This window comes from Suillus plorans (assembly GCF_016647745.1).
Source record: "Suillus plorans strain S12 chromosome Unknown HD556scaffold_13, whole genome shotgun sequence".
NCBI classification, from domain to species: Eukaryota; Fungi; Basidiomycota; class Agaricomycetes; order Boletales; family Suillaceae; genus Suillus; species Suillus plorans.
Window position 1 is genome coordinate 633,915 of NW_024537397.1, and position 27,087 is coordinate 661,001.

Below are 27,087 nucleotides of genomic sequence, written 5' to 3' on the forward strand. Positions count from 1 at the left end.
CATCTATGTAATATTCCCCTACCTCGGCCCACCCATATATGTAATACACCCCCGTCGGCCCGCCCGTCTATATAACAATATTTGCCTTACATCTCTCTTCAGCCCAGCTGTCTATAATATCCTACTCTACATATTACCCTGATGGGCCCACCCATCTCCATGAATGATCATATTCCCCCGGCCCATCCGTCAACATCAAGGATATATATATCATTGGCATACATGGGCCCACCCGTCTCCATTGGAAATAATATGTGTCCCGGCCCATCCGTCATCATCGAGAATATACACAACATGGGCCCATAATCCGCTGGCCCGTCTCATACGGGATATTATGTAGGTCGGGTGGCCCGTATAATACGGAATTTGTCACTGAAGGGGCTCGTATGAGCATAGTGAACCTATAACGAACCATAGCATACATGTAGCGAACATAGGTGTAATGATGCTTGGGCTTGTGAATGCAATGCTGTTGGAAAATATTGAACAAGGCGAAATGTTTATTTGACAGAGGCAAGTATGTACGCTCAACATGAAGCTGAAAAAATGTTGTGGTGCTTCGTGAAACGTTTATGACCACTTACAACTAGCGAACATATATCGAACATTGGTGTGCGGAGGCTCGGGCCCGTGAACACAACACTATCAGAAAATATTGAAAAAAGTGAAATATTTATTAGGCAGAGGCAGACATACATACTTGACCCGAAGCTGAAATAATGTTGTGGTGGTTGTGTGGAATGTTTATGACTACGGCGGGACTGTAAGTAGTTTCGATGCGTGATGCAATTGTGCTAGTGACACTGACCAACATATGCTGATATTCTGTGCATGCTGCACTGCTACACTATTTAGTGAATATATATTCTGACAAATGCTGCATTAATGGCGCTGGTAGTACATCTAACACTTAGTCACCGTTGCAGGATCGTAGAATTAATTCCTAGATCATTGTATACTAGGTTGTATGAACTTGAACTCGCTGGTAGTTACCAGTACTAAGCTTGAGGCACATCACATGGCCACACAACACAAACGCCAGTAAAATACATTGCGCAATTTCATTTTTTCAAACCAATACATGTACGGTACGCAATCAAAACTAAGTAACAACTATGTAGCAATTGTTAGAGTTGGCTCATTGTCTCCGTCAAGTCCTCAAGCTGCGACCACAGATCATGCGAGTCTGAACTCGCAGATGAGTCTACAGGTGAAGGAATGTTGGGTGAGGACTCTGGAGGGGATGGCCAGAAAGGACCACCTGGCAGTGGAACTGCCCGGACTCTGCCTTCGTCATATTTGACCGTGTATGCAGTCAATGCTTGCTGAAATGATGGGTACCCTTTCTGAACATTACCACTGACGAAATTTGTTCGTTCAGCGACGTCAGCCCTAACCACAACATCAACAATTATTCAACACACGCCAACAGGTACTCGGCTTACCAGCGGTAGAACACACCAACTTCCTGCCCGACTGTTATCGCCCAGAATCCCTCAGGTACCTCATCAGCTCGTGGAGGACGGATATCGCTAGGTTTTAGAACTGCTGTGACTTGGCAGGGTGTCTGGGTGACCGTTTGCAAAGCCTGAGGCTGGGGGTGGGGTGGGGTAGACATGCGAGGTGGGGTAGAAGGAGGAATGGGCACTGTTTTTTTGGGGAAAGAACGAGTGCTGGAACATCTGGATTGCGGGAGCGATGATCTTGACAGTGTGATAGACTCTTCAGTTGTCTTGCGGCTCCAAGTGACGGTGTCAAACGACGACTCTGTTATTGAGTGTGAACATGTTAGTTTTGAATGAGGACAACACTCACCTGATAGTATCATCTCCTGCAGCAAAGTGCGCAAATCCTGGATATGATCACCCTGGGTAGGGTGGCTACTAGATGATGTCGACATCGTAGGAGTGATGTCGTGAATTCGGACTTGGTCGGAGTGCTACAGATAATCAGTCACGTGAAGAATAGATAGGACCTGACCTACAGTACTAGTAGCACAAATGTTTGAATGGCACGGAATGGTAGAGTACACCAGCGAGTCCGCACAAACCTCTCTCTGCGATCCATTCGGCACATTGGGGCATCGAGGGACAAGAATGGATTGCCAGTCAATTGCGTATCCAAGGTGCTCAAACACACACAGCTGGTTCAGCAAGTGGCAAGTTCCAACAAGCGGCGGCAAGCACGTCTACAAGGTATTTAATGTTAATTCAAATACTTAAAAAAAACCCTCACCTCTTGTAAAGCTATGAGTTTGGAAGAGCGTCGCGCTCTCGAAGCGCTAAAAGAGGACACCAATACCATAGAGGACTGCCAGGAAGACTTCGAAGATATGAGCTTTGGCGATATCTGGAATGGGACCGAGTCACTCGCCATCAGTCACGCTGGTGGCGAGTTCACTGACCTTGCAAGAGAGGTTTTAGGAGACTTTTGGAAAATGTGAGTGTTGGTGAGTATTTACCGTAAATGTGACGTACCTTTGTGAGCAGCAACAATCGTGTACAACGCGTGGATAAACGCACCCGTCGTGATCGCGTCCTCCGCAGGAACAATGCGTTTGCTGAGCAGATGGTTGTGATGACCGACGCGTACCTTGTGTGGAGTCTGACCAAATGTGAGGACGCCTTCAGAGGTTTTTTTGAGAGATTGGAGAAGGAAGGGTTGGGGAGTGACTCTAACTGTGGCCAATGGTCAATCAGCGTGATAGACGTGTTCTGTAAGTGATCCGATCTGTTGTTGTTTGCTTACGATTTGATGATGGCATGTCCGGCTCATTGTAGACGCTGAGAAAGTCAGTCTTCGAATCTTGTCAACAGACGCCACCATCAGCTCTGCGCTGGTCCGTCAAGGCGTAATGCCGTGTTCTCCTATATCGCCAACCGTGGGCATCACCACCGAAGCACTCGACTTATATCGTGTAGCACATCTCAGGAGTCCTCAATTGTCAATTCAAGTGTTCGTAAAAACTGTTTGTGACTTACATGGTGTATGTCGTTTTAGTTGTTTTGATATTCTGATATCTTATCATGCGCAGGTTGCATTCCACAGACACTTATCTCGTCAGTTCTCTATTGCATTCGACTTATATCTTCAAGTTCAACGTTCCGTGGCAGCCATGGTAGCTGAGTCATTACAACGTGACTCACCCGATTTTCGCCTGAAACACGCCTGCCCCGCATGCACATACATACTAATGGATGAACCCAAGTTGACTTTTAGCTTGCTTTACGCCATGGACGGCAACGACTCTTTAAAAAGAGTCATTCGAAGATCTCTAGATACTGACGACTCTCTCGGCGCATCTTCAGAGCTTCCAACTGGACAGCAACTCACAAGCAACCGCTATCTATCTCGCACTTATGTAGATCAGTTCGCGCGGGACTCTGCTACTGCGGATGATGAGGTACGAGGCACTTTGATTTGGGTTGGTCACGGCTAATACTAACTATTAGGTTATACATGCCGAGAACTCGTGTGAAGGACGCTGGAAGAATATGGACGATACAAAGACGAAGAAAGCATGGGGTATTTACGATGAGACGGGCATTTTTGTGGCCGTGTGCCGACATGGATTCACTCTGCTCATTGCAGATATGATACAGAGTGGCGAGCTGTAAGTTTTTTTGGGTACGTTGTTAATAAATTCACAATTGTTTTACAGTGCAAAGTATCCGTTGGCCGTTGTTTCGAAGTTGCTGGAGGTATTTGGAAGCAATTTGGGTGGCGGGTATGACATCGGTTGTCAATTCAGGACCACGCTCGATAATAGTTCTATTGGACCCCTTGCACAGTCTCTGCGTCACACTTGCCTTGTCGGCGCCTTCCACGGACATGCGCACAGGCGATTGTGCCAACTTTTCTCGCTTACTACTTACATCAAAGGTTTGGGACTCGAGGACCTGGAGGTATGTGAACAAACGTTCTCGAAGTCCAATTCATTGGCGTCCGCACTACGTTATGCCAGCATATTCCATCGACAACAAGCCATCGACACATATTTCGAACACAACGATGACTTCGAAGTGTATGCCAATCTATGTAAGCTGTCTCATTGTAAAATGTGATCTGTGCTGACATAATCCTTTTCAGCCGATTTTTTATACAACAACTACAGGCAAGCGCTCGACATACTGAATGATGGTAGCACGACCCTACCAAACCTTATGCGGGATCTCAAAGTCGCAGACGAGACTGTGTTCGAGCGCTGGCTGGAGGAAGAGAAGGTATATCTACAAGGTCTGACGCAAGAACCTGCGGACGAAACGTTGCAGATGGAATACTGGAAAACGCTGGCAAATCTTGCTGCGAGCAAGTAAGTTCAGTTCTTGAGGTATATGCCTCGCGCTCACTAACACAAATTGTACAGGAAGGCTCTGGATGCTGCAATGACAGCGTTCCAGGACTCATCTCACCTCGAGGGTGCATCATACGATGGGCAGGTAAAAAATACCCGCAAAGCCGAGAGTGCACGACGGCACGCTCTTGAGGATTACGACAGGCACCTGAAACTCGCTCAAGTACTCGAGTGTAAGCTGGAGGTCGAGAAACGCTGGGTGGCAGAAGACGCGCAGTGGCAGAAGGTTGGAAGACTCGTGGCAAACCGGAAATACCAGCGTGCTCTGGATCGTCTCGAGGGATTGATTGTTGCCCGCATATTTGAGTTGACAAAGATGAACCGAGCGGGTACAGGTGAGTTTTTAATAGCTATATCTTACTTGTGCGTGCTAATTCCAATACCATGTAAGGGTATAAACTACGGAAGCATATCGCTAAAGCACTCCAGGCTCGTTCCATCGCCATTAGATCTGCACTTACCACGTACAACTCTATCGCCAGCTCGATGTACCCTGCCCGCAAAACCCTAAAGTGGGAAGAGGTCGTCGAATATGCGTTTCTCGCTGATTTTGACCTCTTGCGCGACACACGTGCAGACATCTCTCAACGGCCTTGGGCATCGGCTGCTGCTCGCAGAGCGATGGATCTCTATTTCAAGATGTGTCGGGCGTGGGAGGAAATTCAGCGCTTGAATGTGGAGGTACGGCGCCTAGTGACGTACATTCAAGACGAAGACAAATATCTGCGGGCGTGCGAGGATCAGTTGAAGTCTGTCAGTCCAACTCTCGCCAACCAAATCGCTATACATCGCAATGTTCGAGGACGGTTTAATTCGCGTCACCTGAAGCGGCTCTATGACATTTCGAACCTTCCTGGCTTCAGCGGGACCATAGCCCCAGGTATGAGCACTAATACAGGTCTTGGAGAAAGCTCCAGTACACCCAACGCGCAGGTCCCATCACAACTACTGGCAGGGCACCCACCTTTTAATGATAGATGATCTGCAGTGGTGCCGGATACTCCAGATGACTTGGATGAGGAGGAACAGGAAGAGGAGGTGGAAGAGGAGGCATCGAGAAGCCTGCAGGATGTCCTCCGTGTCGCCGATGATTTCTCGCGTCTGGAACTTCATGACCACGCTGATGAAGAGTAGTATAGCATAGTTAACACATTGTATGGACAAATATGACTGATTTACGTATTTTAATGTTCACTTGCGCAAAACGCGCCATCAATCCATCCACGTCATCGCGAGATACTCGAGCTCATCGTGTCGCACAGCGAACTCGAAAGTCCGGCACCTTAAGCGACGTCAGGAACACGTCGCGGCGTTTACCGATATGCCGGCGGCACTTAGCTCTTAATCCTACAGCGCTATATAAAGTCCCTCGCTATTCAAGAGATATCAGAGGAGGCTCTGATCGCTTATATCCGCCTTGTCTTACAGGTGCGAATCCCATCTATTATCAACTATAATTACGGTCGTTAAGTGGGAGTCACAGGTGAGCAGGACGGCAATAGAATGGCGTATAAACTGGTTCTCTGAAAGTAAGGGAGAGACAATACGTACCCTTCAGTCATGTACACTGTATGTCCCCAGGACAGATAAGTGCGTACTGAGCTCCCTAGGTCAATCTCAACATGTCTCCGTGAGAGTAAGTAGCACTGGGGCACACATAGACCACTTACTCAGCGTGTAGCCCTTCGTGTGCTTCTATAAGCACCTCCAAATACTGTGGATATTTGCTAGCCACGTTTAATTGATGGATGAATCGAAGGAGCGGGAGGAAGGGATATACATGGTGAAGGTAAGTTAGAACAAAGCAGGAGAATGCATGTGGGGCGACCCACAGAAATGTTATGCGCCTCCGCACATCCAGAACGGGGACACCCATCTGTCTTCAAGATAATACTAATCAAAAACAAGGATGATCAGTTAGGCACCTATGCCCATAACCACAAACGTCCCGATCATAGGTTTGGTAGCTTCAACGCGAACAAGTAAAGGTAGTATTTCCCAGTGACCAACTCGCGCTTTAAGAGGGAACTTGCGGCCAAAGAAGCGAATTCTGAATGTAGTGTGTGTATAAGAAAATAGCCTGCGAGGTTGGATGGAGGCGCCAGATATGGTTGTGATATTAACGGAATCGAGTGATTGGACGTGGGACAGTCACTATTCTCTTGCCAGGATGTCAAGAAAAACAAGAAAACGTACGCAGAAACAAACTCCTCCGATTTCCCGCACTGTTGACGGCTTCTGTAGACACCAAATGTGCTGCCTGAGGTGCAACCATCTTGCCAATACAAGAGCTCGACAGCACTGGAATACGCGAGTTTCTTTCTTCGTGTACCAGCAATCTGCGAAGACCTAGGTGTCATAGCGTTAACATCCTCATATTCCGAGCTGCTGAAATTGAGGGAAGGACCAGAACCAACTTGAAGAAGCAACTGATGGTTGGAAGGGCTGCACGTCGAGAGGCAGCGGTGGACTGGGCTGAGCTGGTGATACGCCCTCACCAAGATCCTCGGTAGTCAATGGACGCCAGTACTATCGTGGTGAAAGAGGTAGAGAGCTGCAATCCCGCGGATTTCCGTTCAGGGTGTTCAAGTTGAACTTGCTTTACAAAGAAGTTGTAGGCAAGAAGCTGAAAGTGGCGAAAAGGATTTACACGTGTTCCTAATTTTGACATTAGTATATAAGCTGAGTGATATGTCAGATGCATCACATAGTATTCGGATTCAGACCTTCAAGCTTCAAGCCTTTCGATCGACGGGCAAGACTCCTCGACATCCGAGTCCGCAGGCTATAGGAACGAGCGTCGGGAGGGAAAGACTCGGAGTCTACCGGAACTCCGACACCCGGGCCCTGAGTGGCTCATAATATTGGTTCTTTAAAACTTAAAAGAGACCAAGTCTTGAACGTTTTGAACAGGCCCTCTGGCCTTGGCAAGTCGATGGGCTCTTCGGCAGGCGAACCCAGGCGAAACACTACTGTGACAGGCGTCGGACTCGGGGACTCGGAAGTCGACTTTGTAACCAACATGGGTGAGTCGCCTACCTAATGGATCAAGCACATAATTCATGATCGATCATTGACAATTCAGCTGGAGGCTGGTCATGCCACTGGCGAATCGCGATAGGTTGTAAAATATCATGATCGCCTTGGGAGAATTTTAATACGCTAGAAGCAGGGCAGATTGCTGGTGAATCGTCATCGCATGATTGCTACTGGAGAAATCCTTGGCTTCTGCCTGCCAGGGGCAAACACATTGCCAGCCGCGCCAGTCCACCGTCATACTTTCTCTAATTCTTACTTCCAGGATATGCCCTGGTCTATACATTGTAAACAGGTGCTAACATCATTCCGCGCACATGATCTTCCGAGCTCATTCGATTAGTACAGATAGGTATCCATAAACCCCCTTATTATTTGGGCTTTCCAGCTCACTCTGGATCCTACAAGGCCGCTGGATGACTGGGATTTCATGGCTGGGGTGATGTTGAATGACAGGCCATGCTCTATTGATTTCAAGACGAGGTTTGCGGAAGTACATAATGCAGAGTTATCCTGACGTCGCATAAGAATTGACACCACAACCAGGCTCGGAGGAAACAAGGGAACGCATCGCCATTTCGTTCATACCTTCAGTCCCAAGGTCTCGCAGTATCATTGGCCTATGTTATCAGAATTGAGTTGTACATTAGATAAGAGCAGAAGCTTCTCACTTTAACAGAGGCCGATGGTTCCGCATACACCTAACTTCCTTCAAACGTGACTAGTAGTAGCCGTCCCACTCATCGACATTGACGGAGGTCTTAAATAGTTTATAGATTCCATCATAGTTGCTGGCGTGGACGGTTCGTGGACACGTTCGTTGTTATGTCGAAGACGGAATAGAATTCGTGATGCCAGAACGCTGTGAGTGACCAGCTGTAGCCTAGTGCAGTAGGTTCCAGATCAACTAGCGGTCAGAGTGCAGCCGGTGACGTACGTGTCAAGCATATTGCTATAGGCGCTCTGCAGAAAAGACGGAAAGTTAGCTAATCGTAGGATTTAACAGACCAGACGCGTACTGGAAGTGCAGCTCCGATGATGACATTGGCGAGTGTGATGCCTTTTTTAAACGTGTCATTGAGTGACACCTTGAGAGCCAACTGTTTCCACATACCGAGGATAGACAACATGTAAAACATGCCATCGTAGTACAGGGTTACCACAATTCCGCTCTGAAAGTTTTTATAATCGTGGACCCTCTTATATATAGTAAGGATCAGTATCACTGCCATATTATTATGAGTAAGAAGGCCAATAGATTGTGAACAATCACTGACCGCTTTCGAACATCGCCAAGAACATGTATACGACCGCACCGCTGCGTGTGCTCTCGAAGTAACAAGTTCCTAGGGGGGGTTCCTCTGATAGTCAAGTTAGAATCACTTTCATTTGTGAAGACCAACGAACTCACCTCCTGGAATTAACACTGTAGGACTGAGGTCCACAGCAAGGACGGCGACAATTGTCAACTATGCAATAATAAAACTCTATGCGATCATGCCTCCTCTGCAAAACACGCACCACGCTATAGACCGATAATCCGATCAGCAATCGTTTACTCTTTTGCCAGAATGCCCAGGTCCGAATAATCAGCAATGCTGCCAAAAAAGTGAGACTCGTTGCGCTCTTAACATGATATGGAACGCGCACCTTCCGCAGCAACGATACCTATGATATGAATGACTGACATCCGCATTGTTTAAGTTGCATGAAAATAAACTGTTTGGCAAGTCGACTTACTATTTCCTTCCAGAGTAGAGGCACACTTTTCTCGTGCAATCAGCATAGCATCGAAACTATTCGCCATCCAAGCTCACCTTATTGCTGACACGCAATGCGTCTAAGATATCCCCATCAGCAACACACAATACAAGGAAAATTGGAGTGGGTCACTCGCCATATGCAGTCATTCCGACACCCGCGAAAGGTATATATCGAGAAATGACAAATATGACACGAATCACATCCCATGGTCTGAACCAGGTCCATCGCACCTGTGGTGAGTGGTTAGAATAATGCTTGCGAACACACAAATATTTCTTCGACCTCTTCGGAAAACGTAATGCAAAAATCAAATGCCTGCAACGTCGAAAGAGATTTGAGGTAGAAACGCAAGAAATATGTTTGATACTCACGAGGATTGCAAGACTGCCCACTAAAAACAATAGTCAATGCCGCCGTCCAGTTTTCAGACGATCGGCGGACACTCACAATTGGCGTACTAAATCCGACATAATGTTAGCCTCGAGTTTACCAGAGGGAAGTCACCCTTTACTCACCTTGACCGTCTGCAACTTCGTCAGGTCTGAGATCGATAGGGAAGACATATCAGGATAAGATCGGTATTCAGTATGCGCCTCGTGGTACTTGCCCGCAAGTCCTGAATGGAGCGATACACCTGCGGGCATTACTTAAATACGATGATTGATAGGGGATTGGTATTAATTTAGTAACCGATACTGTGCATGCACAGCCGAAGGCAAAAATTCATTCGATATCATCAGAGATAGTGCCTGGTAAGCGCTAGAGGCGCCAAGCATGGTAATGCGAAACTGCAAACGCTGTCTGTCACTCCCACCGCAAGCAAAGTCGAAGATAATATAGGGCCTATGAGATGCAACTTCAATTTCGGTGGAAAAGTAACAGAACTTACTGGAACTCGAACCAGCAAAGACGACTCTGGAATTTCAATTGAAGGAGACCCCTTGACGACTACTGAAATTTTAGATCAGATCATCAGTGCTAGGCAAGATCGTTGCTCGATGTGAAGATCAAAATGATGTTGCATCACGAAGCCCTAAAATGGCATTAGCCAACCAAGTTAGTCTCTTCAACGTCTCCTATTAGAATTTCAGAGCTATGTTCCCTGTATGTTACAGTGACAGGCCTTATTTCCCCGACTTTGCTCATGGCGGGATCCTTGATGGTGTAAGTGACTGGAATCAATCAGCTGACAAGTAACAACTGTTGTCACGTTGGCCCTTGGGATTGATTGAGTCGTAGCCACTGTTGTTGGGCGGTGCAGGAAAGTTTACAACTTACAAGCCTTTTAACTAGAATGGATTTTTGCTGTGTCTGTGACAATTTGACGACGCAACAAATTCCAAGTATCAGCGCCTTTAGACTGTGAATCGCCATGTACTAATGATGTGTCCAACAAGGGAAAGGAACACCCCGAATGAGACTCACATCATGCCAGCCTATGAAGTAGTCACTGCGAACTCGAGTCCGGCGGTAGCTGTTCTTCAGCGTTTAGGAGAATGAGCAGTGATGCGTGTACGCAAAGTACCAGTACTTGGCCTGATCGATAAGTACGCGCCCGAACCGCAAGCAAAGTCAAAAATAATATAGGGCCAAATTCAATTTCGGTGGAAAAGTAACAGAATTTACGGGAAATTACATAACGAATCCGGAATTTCAATTGAAGAAGATCCCTACTGAAATTTGAAATGTTGTATCAGTGCTAGGCAAGATGTTGCCCCTTCCATTAGCTATATGTACCTGTATGCTACCCATGGTGCACGGATCCTTGATCGTGATTCATATTCAGCTGACACCTTTGTTGTTGCCATGTTGGCCCTTGGGATTGATTCAGTCATGGGCGGTGTGACGTTATAGATTTTTCGCTGTAAACCGGCCATGACTTCAGACCGGATAGAAGTCTTGGAAGTCGTACAGTAAAATTTGGTTGTGTCTGTGATGATTTGATGGCGCAAAAAAACCCATATGTCAGTATCAGCGCCTTGAGACTGCAAATCACCATGTACTAATGATGCGAGTCTAACAAAGGAAGGGAACACCGGGAATGAGACTCACATCATGCTGCCAGCCCATGAAAAATTCGCTGGTAGTCACTGAGAACTCGAGTCCGGCGGCAAATGGAAAGAGTAGAATTGAATGTTGTTACTTATAGCCCAGAGGTCGATAGCTAGTGAGAAATGATCATAGTTGAAGACTTGAAGTTTGTCTCCCCTAAGGCTAGTCAGACTTGCAAAGGAGAAGGAAGACAGTCGTTCCTTCTGTATTATGGGGTGACTTCAAGTTGAGTCTGAGCTGCCCATCACTGCCTCAATGACAGACTGTTGTCGACAAGAGGTAGCTATTTGAATGATAGATGCCGCAGGCCGAGTCAGGCCGCCCTTGGCAGCACTTGCCTCCCGTTCCCACGGTCGGCCATGCTCATTGCTCACGAAGGTCACAAACATCACTTGAGCTAACACAACTACACCCCCGCTAAATCAACCACCTCAAGGCCTCTCCACATTGGAAGCGAATCACTCCCTGCAAGCGAAGACCTTCACAAAAACTCATTAGTAACCGCTAGAGTTGATGAAGGGCGTACAAGACGAGTTGCCGCTGTGTTCAACATCGCCCTCAAATGTCTTCGTCACCCATGACATGAGAAGCAAGGTTGTCGAGGCTGGGACAAAGGATAGGTGCACCTCTCTTTTTCCCTCTCTACTATATCTACGTCTCACACTCACTCAAATAGCACTCGACCTCCGAGCTCAAGACCCGTCCCCTACATCCGTGGCTAGACGCACGCCTGCCGCCTTCCTCCCACCTTCAGAGACGTACCATCGCGCACCCAAAAACTATAGACGTTTCTCCTCACGGACCCTTCATCTCCCGGCGGCATCATAACACAGACCTTCAAAAAATCAATCGTGAACCCTGCGATCGCCGATGATGGATCTAGCGTTCGCTGGCAAACCAGGTCAAGGTGAAGTGGAGGAATGGTAGGAATGGACGCGGAGGATGGGCTTTAAGGAGGCTGGGAAGAACAAATATGTGCTCGATGTATCATGTGGGTCGTCTTTTTTTTTCGTTGCGTTGCTAGGTGCGTGTTTCACTCACGCATTGCCCTTCACAAATCCCACCCCCTCCAGAAAGGTATCAACAGCGCGTTCAATTATCACGCCAGCCGCAACTTCGAAGGCACAAAACGACACCCTTCCCCACTACACAGATTGTTCCACGAATTCAAAATCAACCCCGCAGCCACGGAAACCTTGGATCCAGTCCGACACTACCCGAAATGGGTCCCAGACGTCGAACTCAGCATAGCACGCAAGCCGGACGAAGCATACCTGGAGGATATCACCGCAGAGGAGGACGTGAGAGTGTACTCAGACGGGTCGGCGATAGATGGAGGCATAGGAGGGGCCGCGGTTCTCATGGAAGGAGACGAGGTGGTAGACGAAAGAAGGTTTTATCTGGGGAAGGCCGAAGAGCACACGGTATACGAAGGGGAGATAGTGGGCATGATCCTGGCGGTGGAGCTGCTGAAAGAGAGGACGAAGAGGATGAGAGAGAAACCCACCATGGCACTTGGGGTGGATAACCAAGCCGCGATCCGCGCAACGAAGGGTTTCCAGTCGAAACCCGGCCATTACTTGCTAGATATCTTCCACGATGACCTCCGCCGTATGCTGTCAAGAAAAGACGACCGCAAGCTGACCATCCGTTGGTCAGCTGGCCACATAGGGATCCCCGGTAACGAAGAAGCAGATGAACAGGCAAAACGCGCCGCCCGCGGCGAAAGCTCAGAACACTGCAAGCTCCCCCCATCCCTCCGCAACGCAAATGGAAACCCCATCTCCCTACCAAGCAGCAAGTCGGCACTAAAGCAAGCGTTCCGGACAACCATCATGCAAGAAGCGAAATCAATCCTCCACCAGTCACCGAGACACGCAAGACTCAAAGAGATAGACCCCTCGTTCCCATCCAAAAGATTCGCAATGTTGACCGACAACCTCCCAAGACGTCACGCATCACTCTTGATCCAGCTACGGACAGGACACATACCATTGAACAAACACCTACATCGCATCTCGAAATCCCCATCACCTCTATGCCCGTCTTGCCGAGAGCGCGAAGAGTCAGTCCACCACTACCTGCTTGCATGTCCGACGTACGCAAGACAGAGAAGCGCATTGAAAGCGGAACTCGGTTCCAAAGCACATCAACTGAAACACCTGCTAAACGACGCCAAATGTACAAAACCCCTCTTCAAATTCATTGCTAGCACTCGCCGTTTCGCCAGCACATTCGGGGACGTCTCCCTCCCGAAATAAGTCCATTCGTAACAGCCGCACACACCCTCTCCACGCCCGACCAGGCGCCTATCGTCCTCGCGCATGCCTGGACCAGTATTTTAGTAACATATAGAAACCCCGCACATACAATACATTAGACAAAAGTACATACTCTGTAGGTATTGTCCAGCATAGGGCCCAGCCCCACCGGACAATAAACAAGGATTCCAAAAAAAAAAAAAAAAAAAAAAAAAAAACTCACGCATTGGCAGGTGGACGGGAGCGGCTGGTCGAGTTGGTTCAATAGACCCGTGATAATTAATTCGGCTGTGTTCGAGTTTACGGTGTATCCTGAATGGTGCATTGACTTTCCTTTTTTCGTATTTCAATTCTTGACGTTCTTTTCCCTTCCTCTTCAATCCCTCGCCCAATCCGAAACCGACAATCCCTACCCAAAAAGGTTCACCCAACGTCCCTAACGTGTATTATAGTGGGTGTATAAACCGTCTCCTGCTCCAGGTACCACCATTCAGGGACACTACCATAGTTATACTAAAAAAAACTCTCAAGTCGAATGCGCTTTCAATCACATTCTTACAGTCTACAGGACTTTGCATTCCTCCCGATTCTGAATTATGGTAAAGCTTCTAAGCTGCCCATTTCTGACGATATGCAGCTCGTCCTGGGTACTGTGGTTTGCCCTGGGTTAGTGGGAGCGATTTGTTAGGCTTACTTTCCTAGCTCAGAGAGCCTGAGTAGCCTTCCATTCCCACCTGCAGCGGCCTTCTAGGACACTTTCTGCCCCTTCGCAAGTAAAAATTGACATCTTAGTCGTCACAATTCCAATGTTAATCATGTTCTTTCGTTTATCAGTCTGTTTTTTTACTATAGCGCGATGAATTGATCAGTAGGATTTTCTCGTCACCATTCGTTCAGGAACTGAGAAGATTATCATCATCGGTCAGCACAAAGTTAGTCCTCCGCACCAAGTCGCCACAGGATCTAGGTTTGACATGCTGTTGCAGGCCGTGGTTGAAATCATGGAGAAGCAGGGCGGATTGCTAGTGAATCGACCTCGCGTGATTGCTGCTGGAGAAATCCTTAGTTTCTGTCTGCCAGAGGCAGGCACATTGCCAGCTGCGCCAGTCCACCGTCTTTCAAAAGGTACTTTCTCTGATGCTTACTTCCAGGATATGCCCCTGGTCTATACGTTGTAAACAGGTACGAACATCATTCGGCGCACATGATCTTCCGAGTTCATTTGATTAGTACAGATCGGTATCCATAAACCCCCTTATTCTTGGGCTTCCCAACTCACTTTGGATCCTACAAGGCCGCTGGGTGACTGGGATTTCATGGTCGGGGTGATGTTGAACGACAGGTCATGCACTATTGATTTCAAGACGAGGTTTGCGGAAGTACATGATGCAGAGTTATCATCACGTCGCATAAGAATAGACACCGCAGCCAGGCTCGGAGAAAACAAGGGAACGAATTACCATTTCGTTCATCCCCTCAGCCCTCCGGTCTCGTAGTATCGTTGGCCTATGATTTCACAATCGAGTTGTACATTAGATAAAAGCAGAAGCTTCTCGCTTTAACAGAGGCCGATGGTTCCGCACACCTACGTTTCTTCAAACTTGACTGGTAGTAGCCGTCCCACTCACCGGCATTGACGGAGGTGGTAAATAATCTGTAAATTCCATCATCGCTACTGACGTGGACGGTTCCTGGACACGTTCGTTGCTATGTCGAAGACGGAATAGAATTCGTGATGCCAGAACGCTGTGACTGACCACCTGTAGCCTAGTGCGGTGGGTTCCAGATCAGCTAGCGGTGAGAGTGCAGCCGGCGACGTACGTGTCGAACATATCGCTATAGGCGCTCTGTAAAAAAGACAGAAAGTTAGCGAATCGTAGGATTTAACAGACCAGACGCGTACTGGAAGTGCAGCTCCTGCGATGACATTGGCGAGTGTGACGGCTTCCTTAAACGTGTTACTCAATAATATCTTGAGAGTAAACTATGTCCACGCACCGAGGATGCACAACGTGTAAAACACGTCATCGTGGTACAGGGTTACTACAATTCCGCTCTGAAAGTTTTTAAAGTCGTGAAACCTCTTATATACAGTAAGGGTCAGTATCACTGCCATGTTGTTATATGTAAAAAGGCCAATAGACAGTTTTGGATAATCACTGACTGCTTTCGAACATCGCCAAGAATATGTATTCGACTGCATCATTGCGTGTGATCTCGAAGTAACAAGTTCCTAGGGGGGGTTCCTCTGATAGTCAAGTTAGAATCACTTTCGTTCGTGAACACCAATGAACTCACCTCCTGGAATTAGCATTGTAGAGCTAAGTTTTAATACAGCAAGGCTGGCGGCAATTGACAACTATGCAATAATAAAAATCTATACGATCATCCCTCCTCTGCAAAACACGCACCACGACATAGACCAATATTCCAATCAGCAATCTTTTACTCTTTTGCCAGAATGCCCAGGTCCGAATAACCAGCAATGCTGCCGAAAAAGTGAGACCCATTGCGCTCTTAATATGTATGTGGAACGCGCACCTTCCGCAGCAACGATACCTGTGACATGAATGACTGACATCCGCATCGTTTAAGTTGCATGAAAGATGAACCGTTTGGCAGGTCGACTCACTGTTTCCTTCCAGAGAGGTACACTTTTCTCATGCAATCAGCTTAGCATCGAAATTATTAGCTATCCAAGATTACCTGATTGCTGACACCCAATGCGTCTAAGATATGCCCATCAGCAACACACAATACAAGGACAATTGGAGTGGGTCACTCGCCATATGCCATCATTCCGACACCCGCGAAAGGTAAATATCGAGAAATGACAAATATGACACGAATTACATCCCATGGTCTGAACCAAGTCCATCGCACCTGTGGGAGTGGTTAGAATAATACTTGCGAACAGACAGATATTTCCTCGACCTCTTCGGAAAACGTAATGCAAAAATCAAATGCCTGCAACGTCGAAAGAGATTTGAGGTAAAAACACAAGAATTCTGTTTGATCCTCACGAAGATTGCAAGACTGCCCACTAAAAATAATTGTCAATGCCGCCGTCCAGTTTCCAGACGACCGGCGTACACTCACAATTGACGTACTAAATCAGACATAATGTTAGCCTGAGTTTATCAGAGGGAAGTCACCCTTTACTCACCTTGACCGTCTGCAACTTTGTCAGGTCTGAGATCGATAGGGAAGACATATCAGGATAAGATCGGTATTCAGTATGCGCCTCGTGGTACCTGCTCGCAAGTCCTGAATGGAGCGATACACCTGCGAGCATTACTTAAATACGATGTTCGATAGGGCATTGGTATTAATTTAGTAACCGATACTGTGCATGCACAGCCAAAGGCAAAATTTCATTCGACATTCATCAGAGATAGTACCCAATAAGTACTAGACGCGCCATGCGTTGTAATCGGAGACTGCAAACACCGGCTATCACTCCCACTGCAAGCACAGTCGAAGATAACATAGGGCCTATGAGATGCAACTTCAATTTCGGTGGAAAAGTAACAGAACTTACGGGAACTTGAACCAGCAAATATGACTCTGGAATTTCAATTGAAGGAGACCCCTTGACGACTACTGAAATTTTAGATCAGATCAACAGTGCTAAGCAACATCGTTGCTCGATGTGAAGATCAAAATGATGTTACATCCCGAAGCCCTAACATAATACTAGCCAATCGGGCTAGTCTTACGTCTCCTATTGAAATTTCAGAGCTATGTACCCTGTATGTTATAGTGACAGGCCTTATTTTTTGACTTGCTCATGGCGGGATCCTCGAGCATGATTTATGATGTAAGTGACTGGGATCAATCAGCTGACAACTGTCATCATGTTGGCCCCTGGGATTGATTCAGTCATAGACACTGTTGTTGGGCGGTGCACAAAAAAATACAACAAACTTACTACTACAAGCCTTTTAAACTAGAATGCATTTTTGCCGTAAACGGCCCATGACTTCAGACCACTGAGACCAGGTAATCAATCTGGCGAAAGATGTCTTGGAAACCGCACACTGACACTTTGCTGTGTCTGCGACAGTTTGATGGCGCAACAAATTCCATATATCCGTTTAGAATGCGAATCGCCACTGTGTAATGACTCAACCGTAATCAATGGCTCCATCTTGCCTGCCATGGAATGCCGAATCGGACGCGGCCGTCTTGCTGCGGCTATGCAATTCTGCGGATTTCGCAGTGTGATCGGTTCCATGTGGTCTGTTGACGACGAGGTTGCTGTGAGATCGTTGCGCAAGAAGAAGATTCCGTGGGAACAGCAGATTGTATTTGTCCACATAGGCAGAGACTCGATTCGCTATATTATTCCATTTGCTGTTACCTGTATCCTAGTCAATTTCATCCCCTCGCTCTCCTGTTGTTTACTTATGATACTTTCTTGTTCTGTACTGTACTACTAGTGCCACACTCTGCATCCCGTTGAATAAATTGGATCGTCATGAGATACTTCGCAGGTATAAGTCGCTTTAAAATCCACCGCTTCCATCAATCGTGGAACGAGGTCGTTTATCAGCACTCCCCGGGAGGTCGGGATTGAAGTTCAGCTTCTTAAGGGTGGCAAATACCACTGTTGGGTGCCCAGGTAAGGTTCCAGGCCGTCGAGTTCTTGGCACGATCTATGTATCCAGACGCTAGGCAGCTGAATTTAGGACACGTTCCCTCAGAGCTGTTAAGTACTAGACTGTCAACGGAATCCAATATAACTGCGTGGAAGGACTGACCGTCTGGACGCAATCGACTGTCATCCTCGAGAGATTAACCACCAGTACAAGCCAGTTCAAACACACTTGTCACCTGAAGCCGGTTAAGCTGCGCATCGTCGCATATCAACTGGGCTGATGTTACAAAAATACACAATAGAATTGGCACCGATGTTGATTAGCGTGCACGAGAGACGGTATCAGCAGCCCCAAGTAGATTTACAGCGACGGTATTGCTCTCTTGAATACGCTTCAGGCGCTCATAAAGCACTTGTACCTCTCTGGCCGTGGTGTCAATCAGTTGCTGCTCTGTGGGAGGCACCGATGATGCACTCTGAGACTCGGGGACGAGTGGCATGGGGTATGCGCCTACACCAGTTTGTCGAAGGAATTCAGCAAGTGTGCGAAGTGCTTGCATGAGTGCAGCCAGCTCAGCTGAAAATTGGAAGCGTAAAGCCACAATTATAAAAAAAACACGAACGCACTTGCCTGTTGTATGTGCAGGACTGTTTCCTGCTTGGTATGCGCTTTGTCTGACAAATAATTAAACATGGTATAAGTATGAAGGAAGTAGAGAGACTTACACGCCGTGCAAGCAGTTACGTGCCAGTGATTGAATCCTTGCGACATGGTCAAGGGCGATTTGCACGTTCTGCTTTAGCACTTCTGGTGAATTTGGATCAGTATGAATGGAATCGTGCAGGGACGATTGTGAAATATAGATAGAAGCATTCTGAAAGCTAGATGGCGGGATAGATGATATGGACAGAGTGGAAGATTGACTGGAATTATTCATTTCGCTACTTGATGATTCTGATCAATTATTAGCGGTGGGGTTCAACTGTGCTGGTTGTTTAGACTTGTTATTCACACTATCATGGTACACACCCGTAAATAATCATGTTAACTTGAAACCATAATTCTCAAATATTGTTGAACCAGTACTAGTATGATTTTGTGCTAGCATTGATTGTCTTCCCGCCTCCTCGATTTTAACGCCCCCAAATGTCTGTTCTCTGCCCACCAACCACATATCTTCCGCCGATCGCCAAGATCGCGAGTTTCTCCGTCCCCCAGCTTCTCGATGCCTTGACTTATTTACAGTCACTCTACCATCCAGAAGTCCGTGGCTCGCATCGTAAACGTGTGCAGGTGCCTGTATCTAATGGAGAGCAAAATCTACGCCTTCGCCATGAGGATGATAGCGAACTCCAAGCTATCCGATCTGACGCATTCGAGCGCTCATATTCCATTCGGTGGCTTACCACACTAATCACACAGCTCGAGGTCTGGCATGACTTATCGCACTCCGAAGAAGTCTCATTGGATGATCTTGGGACGCCAGAGCCTGCCTTGGCTTACACAGAGATACTCGTCCAACAAGCCGCGTCGCTACTCGCGATTTGTGCCGGGGTCGCTGCTGCTGGAATGATCACCCGTAACTTTATGTTTGGTTCTATAGACGGGCAGAGGCGAGTGGAAGCTCAGCTCACAGATATTCCGCTGGACAACAATGACTACGGGAGTGTGGGAGCGCAGACATGGGGCGGGGCATGTGTCTTGGCAGAAATGATTGTGGAAGATCCTGAGCGATTTGGACTGGATTCTTCTTCTCAAAGCTTTGAATCACGCAGGCTCAACGTCCTTGAGCTCGGAGCAGGAACAGGGTTGGTTAGCTTAGTGGTTATGAAATTACTGGATACATTACCGTCTTTCAACCATCGCGAGGTTCATGTGGTTGCGACCGATTTCCACCCTTCTGTGTTAGCCAACCTCAGGTCAAACGTTAACGCGAATGTCTCCTCCACGCACAATCATCCTACTTCAACCCATTCCATTACCACTCATTTCCTCGACTGGTCATCATTCTCTACTACTCCTCGACCGGATTGTCTTTCGTACCCATTTGATGTGGTCCTTGGTGCAGACATCATTTACGAAGCCCAACATGCGGTTTGGATCAGGGGCTGTCTGAAAGGGCTTGTGCGGCGTCCTTCTGACAGCACCATATCTCCCGCCGCTTTTCATCTCGTGATACCACTTCGTCCAACGCACACATTCGAGTCAAACACGGTTGAGTCCGTGTTCCTCAAGGCATGCGATGTTGATCCGAACGGTGATGCTGATCTTGTCATTCTATCGAAGGAATATATCACATGTGATGCCTATGGCGATTATACGCGAGGACAAGGTCTTGATGAAGACGTGGAGTACGTTTATTATAAAATTGGCTGGTTTAATGCACGATTGTAGAATCATATGATGCATAGAATCTAGATCACATAGAGTTGCTACTAGATGTCGCGTTTCTTGTTATCCGTGACATGCCGACGGCACGCCATGGCATGATAAATGTTTGTCACTGATTCCGAACATGAACTACCCGCACGTGAGCGCCATTCAGGGGAACGTTAGACTAGAAATTTTGATTTTGAATTTTGAATCCACATGGTTGACCCGCGGGGACCTGGCACTCTTTCGTGCGCAGCATGGTATTTGCATCATGTGGACACATTCTTGCGTTATCATCAAGCGCCCTTTTATCTTCCATCAATGTGTTCATAGCTCTCACTCCATCCAGAGGAATGTCCACTACCTGGTGGTCGCGATTAAGCAAGCAGCAGGGAGACGACCAGGATGACCGTGCTTCCGGTTCACAGCTCGGCGAAAAGGATCAAGGGATTCAGAAGTCACCCAACGAAAATGCTTACTGGAGTCCTGGAGAACTCACCTTTGAAGAAGGTGCCGTTGCTCGCTATTCCTTCAACTTACTCGTCTGACATCATCCAGATACTGCGGGAGGCATGGGTCGTTACCTTGGTGTAACATCTTGCACTCTCCTTATCGTTGGAAAAATTATCGGCTCCGGCATATTCTCAACGCCGTCCTCCATCCTCTCCAGCGTGGGCTCAGTCGGCGCTTCCCTTATGCTTTGGGTCCTCGGTTTCTTGCTCAGCTTCTGTGGACTCTTCATATGGCTCGAGTTCGGCACCATGTTCCCTCGCAGTGATGGAGAGAAGGTATACCTCGAGGCCGTCTACAAAAAGCCCAAGTACCTCGCCACCATAGTATTTGCTGCTAACGTTATATTACTTGGCTTTACTGCGAGCAATTGTATTGTCAGTTTTGTGTGCCCTCGTGCTCAGGAACATCATACTACCGCTCTGATGGCCACCCTTTTCCATCATTCTTTGTGCTCGGACTCCGCCATCATTGATGTCGTCATCCCTTGTACAAACGTGCCAGTATTCTATCCTAGACTATCCTTCTTCAATATCCATCGTGCTTCCATTTAGTGCTGGTCTTCATCGTTATCCATCACGCGGCTTGTCCATAATCGAACACGCATTCCCAGTAGTTTGATAGGTACGCTTGAGGCCTTCTGACTTGAACCTCCGACTCTCCGATTCTCTACTCCCCACTCAGCAGACTCCATATCCTTGACATGCTCATTCGCGAGAGGCGTGTAGTCGAGCCACGAGTCTACGCGATTAATTCCTTTCATTCTCCGTGGCCCATCGGATGGAGGAAATCGCATCTAAGCACCAATAAGTTATCACCCATCTGGCTTCACGATTCACAGTCACTTCTTCATCTATACATGAAGACAGTGGAACTCCACAAACATGCAGAATCAGCTGCCAAGGCACTTTAGTTGCTAGTCCTTCCGGATAATTTCAGCTTACCACTTAGTTCAAGCGCGGGTACTTTGTTTCAGTACTGATACAACAAGAAATATGTAGGTTTGCCCGGACTTTTCAAATATACCTCGAAACACCATATGTTAAATAAATATTACGACGGATCATCGTCCACCTCCCTGCAGGCCACTCGCCAAGCATTTCCCTACAGGGTAATGCTAGTTGATACATGTACACGATCCTGGAAGACAATCAAATTCATTCTAGTTTCTAAATCGGATCCGGCCACGAGTTTAGCATGACATTGTCGAACGCTAAGGATGAGGCGTGGTCCCAGCACAAACATCTGCACGACCAATAAAATTTGAAGAGCACCTTCGAGTATCTCAGTTATCGTCGAATGTGAATTCTACACAAATGATGAGAAGTGGTCACACGCAGATGTCAGCGATAGGTCGGCGCACCTGGAGCTCTGGAAAGAAAAAAGCAATCTGGAGGCAAGAGACACAAACGAAGCTAGTACGTGCGGAACTTGAGAAAGAGATAGTCCCGATCACATGAGAAGCTCACCTCGCAAAATAAAGCACGTGAGATTGTATCAGGACTCTGAAATAGTCCCCAATTTTCGATCCTGTCGACGGGCCGAGCCGTCGCAGGTTACGGAAGTGTTTCACAGCAATCCAGACTGAAAGACACAGTGCGAGGATCTCCCAAACAGTGTTGAGCACCCAAACCATTGAAATAAGAAGCACGCCGTCCCCCTCGTATTGGGCATTGCACATATATGTACCAGACATTATCCACTCATCTAGTGTTTATTCAATGAGTCGTGTTCTTTGTGTCAACAAGTGAAGCTTACCCCCTACAAAATGCTTCAGTACTATTCCCGCGATTACTCCGCAGGCGATGTTTACAGCCAGGAAGATAATCACAAGGAAAATAAGCATCATTCTAGATCCCTGATACATGGCATATAAGCGAGCAATCATCACAACTGGCATCATGTTTCGGTCGAGTCAACATCCAAGAGGTATTGCAGCTGGGTAACTCACTGCCCAACGTGGCGGCTATGACCACGTTTGTCACATTCATTATGTAGTTCGTAATATTGCCTGAAACACTCAATTAGTGATCACCCTCGTGCTAGTATTAAACGCTCCATCTTACACCTATTAAGTCGTCATATTGAGCTATCTTAATGGTCAGAATGTCACTTACCCCTACAAATGAGTGTATTCATTAGAATGATCAGATATGAATAAGATGGTTGTGGAACACTCACTGCATCTGTCAACGACATCAATGGTATGCTTGCTGCGTGCCGCCGGTCAGAAAAATCGAACATAGTGCATATTAGACATACACAAAACATAGGCGCTAATTGTCAGAGATAAGCTATTAGCATGGTGCCAAGTTGTTGACTTCGCCACATACACAGAAAATGGTATTCCAACATAGCGTATCTAGAACATTGTGGAGTCAGCACAACTTGCTAACTTCACGCTATAGAGGGTACGAACGACCAAATACAACAAAGTCATGAGAGACCAGCGTTGCCTCTGTTACGATGTCATTGTTTTTTCTTCTGATACAGGATTCCTGTCACTCACCCAGATCAGTTCAATCTATGACAACATTCTTAGCGAGTTTTCCGCCCCAGCTATAACACTAACCTACCTCTTGTCCTAGTGTTAGTACTGCAGATATCATAAGAACATCAGCAGTTTTCGAACACTGTCCTGCTCACCCCAATCGTATATCACCACGACGCCAGCGGCAACTGCGAAATCGGAAGTCAATGTTAGAGCGAGATATCTTGATGCGACAAACCTGTCCAATAGCTGAGAAACACATTCAAATCGATCAGCGGCCACCAACTGGGATTATTTAAGACTACGGTCATATTCGAGGGATGGGCGCGAGTGATTGGGGGATGTTGGTGATGCTATAACGATGGTCTTCTGTTTCCAAAGTCAGCATATTCGGATCATAGGCGAAAAGGCGTTTTCTTGGCGCCTTGTTCGGAGCTGAATCTGATTGGGCGAGGTACCAACGTAATTCACTACAGAATGCTACAGTGCGCTCTGTAGCATTCTTGTAACATGGTCAGACCGCCGCCCGCGCATAACCGTTACACCAAAAGGTGAAATACTGAATTCAGCATCAGTGACGGTATATGCACTGATTATGGGAATTCAGGTAAACCGGGTGCTTACAATTCTGTAGCACAATCCAATCCGCTGATTTGAAGATATGTAACTGGGATATATATAAATTGTCAGACTGCTGCTGCAATATGCACGGTGCTAATGACAGCTGCATATTTCCCCTAGGAACAAGCTAAAGTCCAGTCGATACAGTCATCGGGAGGTACAGAGGCAGCTTGATAAGAAGCTTCTCATTTTAACAGAGGGCGATGATTCCGCATACACCCACATTCCTTCAAACTTGACTAGTAGTACCCGTCCAACTCATCGACATCGACGGAGGTCGTAAACAGTCCAATTCCATGGTCGTTACCGCCACAGACGGTTCGTGGATACGTCCGTTGCTATCTCGAATGCGGAATAGAATTCGTGATGCCAGAACGCTGTGACTGACCAGCTGTAGCCTAGTGCAGTGGGTTCCAGATCAACTAGCGCTCAGAATGCAACCGGTGACGTACGCATCAAGCATATCGCTATAGGCACTCTGCAGAAAATATGGAGTTAGTGAATCGTAGGGTTTGATAGCCCAGATGCGTACCGGAAGTGCAGCTCCGATGATGACATTGGCTAGTGTGATGCCTTTTTAAACGCGTTACTCGATGATATCTTGAGAGCCAACTATTTCCACGCACCGAGGATACACAACATGTAAAACATGCCATCGTGGTACAGGGTTACTACAATTCTGCTCTGAAAGTTTTTATAATCGTGAACCCTCTTATATACAGTAAGGATCAGTATCACTGCCATGTTGTTATGGGTAAGAAGGCCAATAGACAGCTTTGGATAATCACTAACCGCTTTCGAACATGGCCAAGAATATGTATACGACCGCCTCATTGCGTGTGTCCTCGAAGTAACAAGTTCCTACGGGGGGCTCCTCTGATAGTCAAATTAGAATCACTTTCGTTCGTAAACACTAATGAACTCACCTCCTGGAAGCAGCATCTTAGGGCTGAGGTCTACAGCAAGGGCGGCGGCAATTATCAACTATGTAATAACTAAAATTTGTGCGATCATCCCTGCTCAGCAAAACACGCACCACGCTATAAACCAATAGCCCGATCAGCAGTCTTTTGCTCTTCTGCCAGAATGCCCAAGTCCGAATAATCAGCAAGGCTGCCAAGAAAGTGAGATCCAATACGCTCTCAAAATGCATGTGGAACGCGCACATTCCGCAGCAACAATACTTATGATGTGAATGACTGATACCACAATGTTTAAGTCGTATGAACAATGAACCGTTTGGCAGGTCGACTTACTTTTTCCTTGTGGAGAAGAGGTACACTTTCCCATGCAATCAGCTTAACGTAGAAACTATTCGCCATCCAAGCTCACCTGATGCTTGACACGCAGTGCGTCTAACATATTCCCATCAGCAATACATAAGATGAAGAAAATCAGAGTGAGTCACTCGCCATATGCAGTCAATCCAACACCCGCGAAAGGCAAATATCGAGAAATGACAAATATGACACGAGTTATATCCCATGGTCTGAACCAGGTCCATCGCACCTGTGGGGAGTGGTCAGAACAATAGTCGTGAAAAACAGATATTTCCTCGACCTCTTCGGGAAAAGTAATGCAAAAATCAAATACCTGCAACGTCGATTTAGATTTGAGGTAGAAACACAAGAAATGTGTTTGTACTCACGAGGATTGCAATACTGCCCACTAAAAACAATAGTCAGTGCCATCGTCTAGTTTTCGGACGATCGGCGGACACTCACAATTGGCGTACTAAATCAGACATAATGTCAACATTGAGTTTATCAGAGGGAAGCCGACCTTTACTCACCTTGACTGTCTGCAACTTCGTCAGGTCTGAGACAGATAAGGAAGACATATGAGGATAATTCGATATTCAGTATGCGCCTTGTGGTGACCTGCCCGCAACTTGGTCCTGGCCGCTGAATGGAACCTCCGAGCGATACACCTGCGAGCACTAGCACTTAAGTACGGTGTTCGCTGAGCCATTAGGATTTATTTAATAACCGATACTGCCGCCCGCGCGTGCATGTACAGCCTAAGGTAGATCTTCATCAGAGATAGTGTACTCTGTGACACTGCATGTAAATTTCCGACGGTCGATACCATGTCATGTGACTCCAGGATCAAGTTTTAGCCGTTTCTGGACCTACACGGGACATGCCAACATCAAGTTTGGCCGCATCAATGCATCAAGTTCCAGCCAGCTGCTACCATGGGTCCAGAATCATATATATCCATGTATACAATAAACCACATGGTGTATTGTTAATTGTGTTCAATTAAAACTCTGCACACCTCGTCGGATGGATGGTCATTGTTGGAGTCTTAGAGATAAGTACGCGCCCACCTCACTCCCACCGCAAGCAAATATAGGGCCTATAAGATGTTGGCAACTTTAATTTCGGGAAATTGAACGAATCTGGACTTTCAATTGAAGGAGCCTACTGAAATTTGAAATGATGATCTGCTAGGGAAGATCGTTGTCCGATGTTAAATCCCGAAGCCCCTTCCATTGGCTATGTACCTGTATCATCTACACATGGCGCACGGATCCTCGATCCCGATTCGTAACTGGAATCAATCAGCTGACAACAAATTTGTTGTCATGTTGGTCCTTGCGATTGATTCAGTCATAGCCGCTGTTGTTAACGGGCGGTGCACAAAAGATTTACAACTTACAAGCCTTCTTGAGATCTTTCGCTGTAAACCGCTCATGTTCTCAGACCGGATAATCAATCTGGCAAAAGATTGCCGTCAAAGTCTTGGAAGTCGTACAGCAAAATGTTGCTGTGTCTGTGATGAATCTGATGATTTGATGGCGCAAAAAATTCCATATGTCAGTATCAGCGCCTTTAGACTGCAAATCACCATGTGATGATGTAAGTCTAACAAAGGAAGGGAACACCTGGAATGAGACTCACGTCATCCCAGCCTATAAAAAATTCGCTGGCCATGGTAGTCCTTGAGATCTGAGAACTCGAGTCCGGCGGTAACTGTTCTCAGTTAAACAGCAATAACGCGAGCAAGGCCCAAATAAAA

General features: G+C 47.0%; 10 protein-coding genes across 10 annotated transcripts; 4 read left to right on the top strand and 6 right to left on the bottom strand.

Annotated features, from left to right (window-relative positions):
• Window positions 1-1,127: 1,127 nt before the first annotated feature.
• On the bottom strand, window positions 1,128-1,900 carry HD556DRAFT_1440334 (uncharacterized protein; the record flags this gene model as incomplete). Its single annotated transcript, XM_041306104.1, has 3 exons — window positions 1,128-1,392; window positions 1,446-1,767; window positions 1,816-1,900. The coding sequence occupies 3 exons, from the start codon at window positions 1,898-1,900 to the stop codon at window positions 1,128-1,130; spliced, it is 672 nt and encodes a 223-aa protein (XP_041163321.1).
• A 348-nt stretch (window positions 1,901-2,248) lies between these two features.
• HD556DRAFT_1266938 (uncharacterized protein) lies at window positions 2,249-5,488 on the top strand (the record flags this gene model as incomplete). The annotated part of the gene is made up of 9 exons (XM_041299122.1): window positions 2,249-2,439; window positions 2,487-2,716; window positions 2,781-2,986; window positions 3,035-3,403; window positions 3,453-3,613; window positions 3,662-4,038; window positions 4,090-4,312; window positions 4,367-4,689; window positions 4,746-5,488. The coding sequence occupies 9 exons, from the start codon at window positions 2,249-2,251 to the stop codon at window positions 5,333-5,335; spliced, it is 2,670 nt and encodes an 889-aa protein (XP_041163322.1). The 3' UTR covers window positions 5,336-5,488.
• Window positions 5,489-7,866: 2,378 nt separating this feature from the next.
• On the bottom strand, window positions 7,867-9,153 carry HD556DRAFT_1352096 (uncharacterized protein). Its single transcript, XM_041302392.1, has 9 exons — window positions 9,041-9,153; window positions 8,912-8,988; window positions 8,802-8,859; window positions 8,668-8,751; window positions 8,505-8,615; window positions 8,410-8,450; window positions 8,328-8,353; window positions 8,062-8,273; window positions 7,867-8,010 (listed from the first exon to the last, which is right to left on the bottom strand). Exons 1-8 carry the CDS (start codon window positions 9,084-9,086, stop codon window positions 8,102-8,104), a joined length of 615 nt encoding a protein of 204 aa, XP_041163323.1. The 5' UTR covers window positions 9,087-9,153; the 3' UTR covers window positions 7,867-8,010; window positions 8,062-8,101.
• A 3,453-nt stretch (window positions 9,154-12,606) lies between these two features.
• On the top strand, window positions 12,607-12,972 carry HD556DRAFT_1212488 (uncharacterized protein; the record flags this gene model as incomplete). Its single annotated transcript, XM_041296592.1, has 1 exon — window positions 12,607-12,972. A coding segment is annotated over one exon (366 nt), but the record flags the coding sequence as incomplete, so codon positions are not given.
• Window positions 12,973-14,838: 1,866 nt separating this feature from the next.
• Window positions 14,839-17,187, bottom strand: HD556DRAFT_196141 (uncharacterized protein). The gene is made up of 17 exons (XM_041309865.1): window positions 17,009-17,187; window positions 16,634-16,932; window positions 16,561-16,576; window positions 16,491-16,510; window positions 16,402-16,434; window positions 16,254-16,350; window positions 16,174-16,196; window positions 16,100-16,121; window positions 16,009-16,041; window positions 15,879-15,955; window positions 15,766-15,826; window positions 15,632-15,700; window positions 15,466-15,576; window positions 15,371-15,411; window positions 15,289-15,314; window positions 15,057-15,234; window positions 14,839-14,973 (listed from the first exon to the last, which is right to left on the bottom strand). The coding sequence occupies exons 2-16, from the start codon at window positions 16,760-16,762 to the stop codon at window positions 15,063-15,065; spliced, it is 930 nt and encodes a 309-aa protein (XP_041163325.1). The 5' UTR covers window positions 16,763-16,932; window positions 17,009-17,187; the 3' UTR covers window positions 14,839-14,973; window positions 15,057-15,062.
• A 1,224-nt stretch (window positions 17,188-18,411) lies between these two features.
• Window positions 18,412-18,894, bottom strand: HD556DRAFT_1209072 (uncharacterized protein; the record flags this gene model as incomplete). The annotated part of the gene is made up of 3 exons (XM_041296528.1): window positions 18,412-18,639; window positions 18,691-18,742; window positions 18,794-18,894. Coding segments are annotated over 3 exons (381 nt in total), but the record flags the coding sequence as incomplete, so codon positions are not given.
• A 184-nt stretch (window positions 18,895-19,078) lies between these two features.
• On the top strand, window positions 19,079-20,588 carry HD556DRAFT_196804 (putative methyltransferase-domain-containing protein). Its single transcript, XM_041309866.1, has one exon. The coding sequence runs from the start codon at window positions 19,215-19,217 to the stop codon at window positions 20,460-20,462; it is 1,248 nt and encodes a 415-aa protein (XP_041163327.1). The 5' UTR covers window positions 19,079-19,214; the 3' UTR covers window positions 20,463-20,588.
• Window positions 20,589-20,698: 110 nt separating this feature from the next.
• Window positions 20,699-21,988, top strand: HD556DRAFT_1525634 (uncharacterized protein; the record flags this gene model as incomplete). The annotated part of the gene is made up of 2 exons (XM_041309277.1): window positions 20,699-20,951; window positions 21,000-21,988. The coding sequence occupies 2 exons, from the start codon at window positions 20,699-20,701 to the stop codon at window positions 21,503-21,505; spliced, it is 759 nt and encodes a 252-aa protein (XP_041163328.1). The 3' UTR covers window positions 21,506-21,988.
• HD556DRAFT_196940 (uncharacterized protein) lies at window positions 21,781-23,990 on the bottom strand. The gene is made up of 13 exons (XM_041309868.1): window positions 23,681-23,990; window positions 23,598-23,630; window positions 23,528-23,547; window positions 23,461-23,475; window positions 23,371-23,409; window positions 23,285-23,313; window positions 23,214-23,227; window positions 23,129-23,164; window positions 22,903-22,962; window positions 22,710-22,844; window positions 22,421-22,658; window positions 22,315-22,366; window positions 21,781-22,259 (listed from the first exon to the last, which is right to left on the bottom strand). Exons 1-13 carry the CDS (start codon window positions 23,751-23,753, stop codon window positions 22,056-22,058), a joined length of 948 nt encoding a protein of 315 aa, XP_041163329.1. The 5' UTR covers window positions 23,754-23,990; the 3' UTR covers window positions 21,781-22,055.
• Window positions 23,985-26,117, bottom strand: HD556DRAFT_196806 (uncharacterized protein). Its single transcript, XM_041309867.1, has 16 exons — window positions 25,856-26,117; window positions 25,788-25,797; window positions 25,712-25,731; window positions 25,624-25,656; window positions 25,476-25,572; window positions 25,396-25,418; window positions 25,320-25,344; window positions 25,230-25,262; window positions 25,100-25,176; window positions 24,990-25,047; window positions 24,856-24,939; window positions 24,690-24,800; window positions 24,596-24,636; window positions 24,516-24,541; window positions 24,067-24,461; window positions 23,985-24,001 (listed from the first exon to the last, which is right to left on the bottom strand). The coding sequence occupies exons 1-15, from the start codon at window positions 25,901-25,903 to the stop codon at window positions 24,293-24,295; spliced, it is 855 nt and encodes a 284-aa protein (XP_041163330.1). The 5' UTR covers window positions 25,904-26,117; the 3' UTR covers window positions 23,985-24,001; window positions 24,067-24,292.
• Window positions 26,118-27,087: the final 970 nt, after the last annotated feature.

Bases quoted from the DNA above. Each gene is read 5' to 3' on its own strand.
- HD556DRAFT_196804 (XM_041309866.1), top strand. From the start codon at position 19,215: ATGTCTGTTCTCTGCCCACCAACCACATATCTTCCGCCGATCGCCAAG.
- HD556DRAFT_1352096 (XM_041302392.1), bottom strand. From the start codon at position 9,086: ATGCGGATGTCAGTCATTCATATCATAGGTATCGTTGCTGCGGAAG. The intron at 8,989-9,040 runs GTGCGCGTTCCA...CTTTTTTGGCAG, and splicing joins AGGTATCGTTGCTGCGGAAG to CATTGCTGATTATTCGGACC. The intron at 8,752-8,801 runs GTGAGTTCGTTG...CTTGACTATCAG, and splicing joins TACAGTGTTAATTCCAGGAG to AGGAACCCCCCCTAGGAACT.
- HD556DRAFT_196141 (XM_041309865.1), bottom strand. From the start codon at position 16,762: ATGCTCGCAGGTGTATCGCTCCATTCAGGACTTGCGAGCAGGTACCAC. The intron at 15,701-15,765 runs GTGAGTTCATTG...AACCCCCCCTAG, and splicing joins TACAATGCTAATTCCAGGAG to GAACTTGTTACTTCGAGATC. The intron at 15,315-15,370 runs GTACGCGTCTGG...TCTTTTTTACAG, and splicing joins TCGCAGGAGCTGCACTTCCA to AGCGCCTATAGCGATATGTT.
- HD556DRAFT_196806 (XM_041309867.1), bottom strand. From the start codon at position 25,903: ATGTCTTCCTTATCTGTCTCAGACCTGACGAAGTTGCAGACAGTCAAG. The intron at 25,657-25,711 runs GTGAGTACAAAC...TCGACGTTGCAG, and splicing joins TGGGCAGTATTGCAATCCTC to GTATTTGATTTTTGCATTAC. The intron at 25,263-25,319 runs GTAAGTCGACCT...TTGTGGTATCAG, and splicing joins CTCTTCTCCACAAGGAAAAA to TCATTCACATCATAAGTATT.
- HD556DRAFT_196940 (XM_041309868.1), bottom strand. From the start codon at position 23,753: ATGACCGTAGTCTTAAATAATCCCAGTTGGTGGCCGCTGATCGATTTG. The intron at 23,548-23,597 runs GTGAGCAGGACA...TGATATCTGCAG, and splicing joins CGTGGTGATATACGATTGGG to TACTAACACTAGGACAAGAG. The intron at 23,314-23,370 runs GTTCGTACCCTC...ACAATGTTCTAG, and splicing joins TGACTTTGTTGTATTTGGTC to ATACGCTATGTTGGAATACC.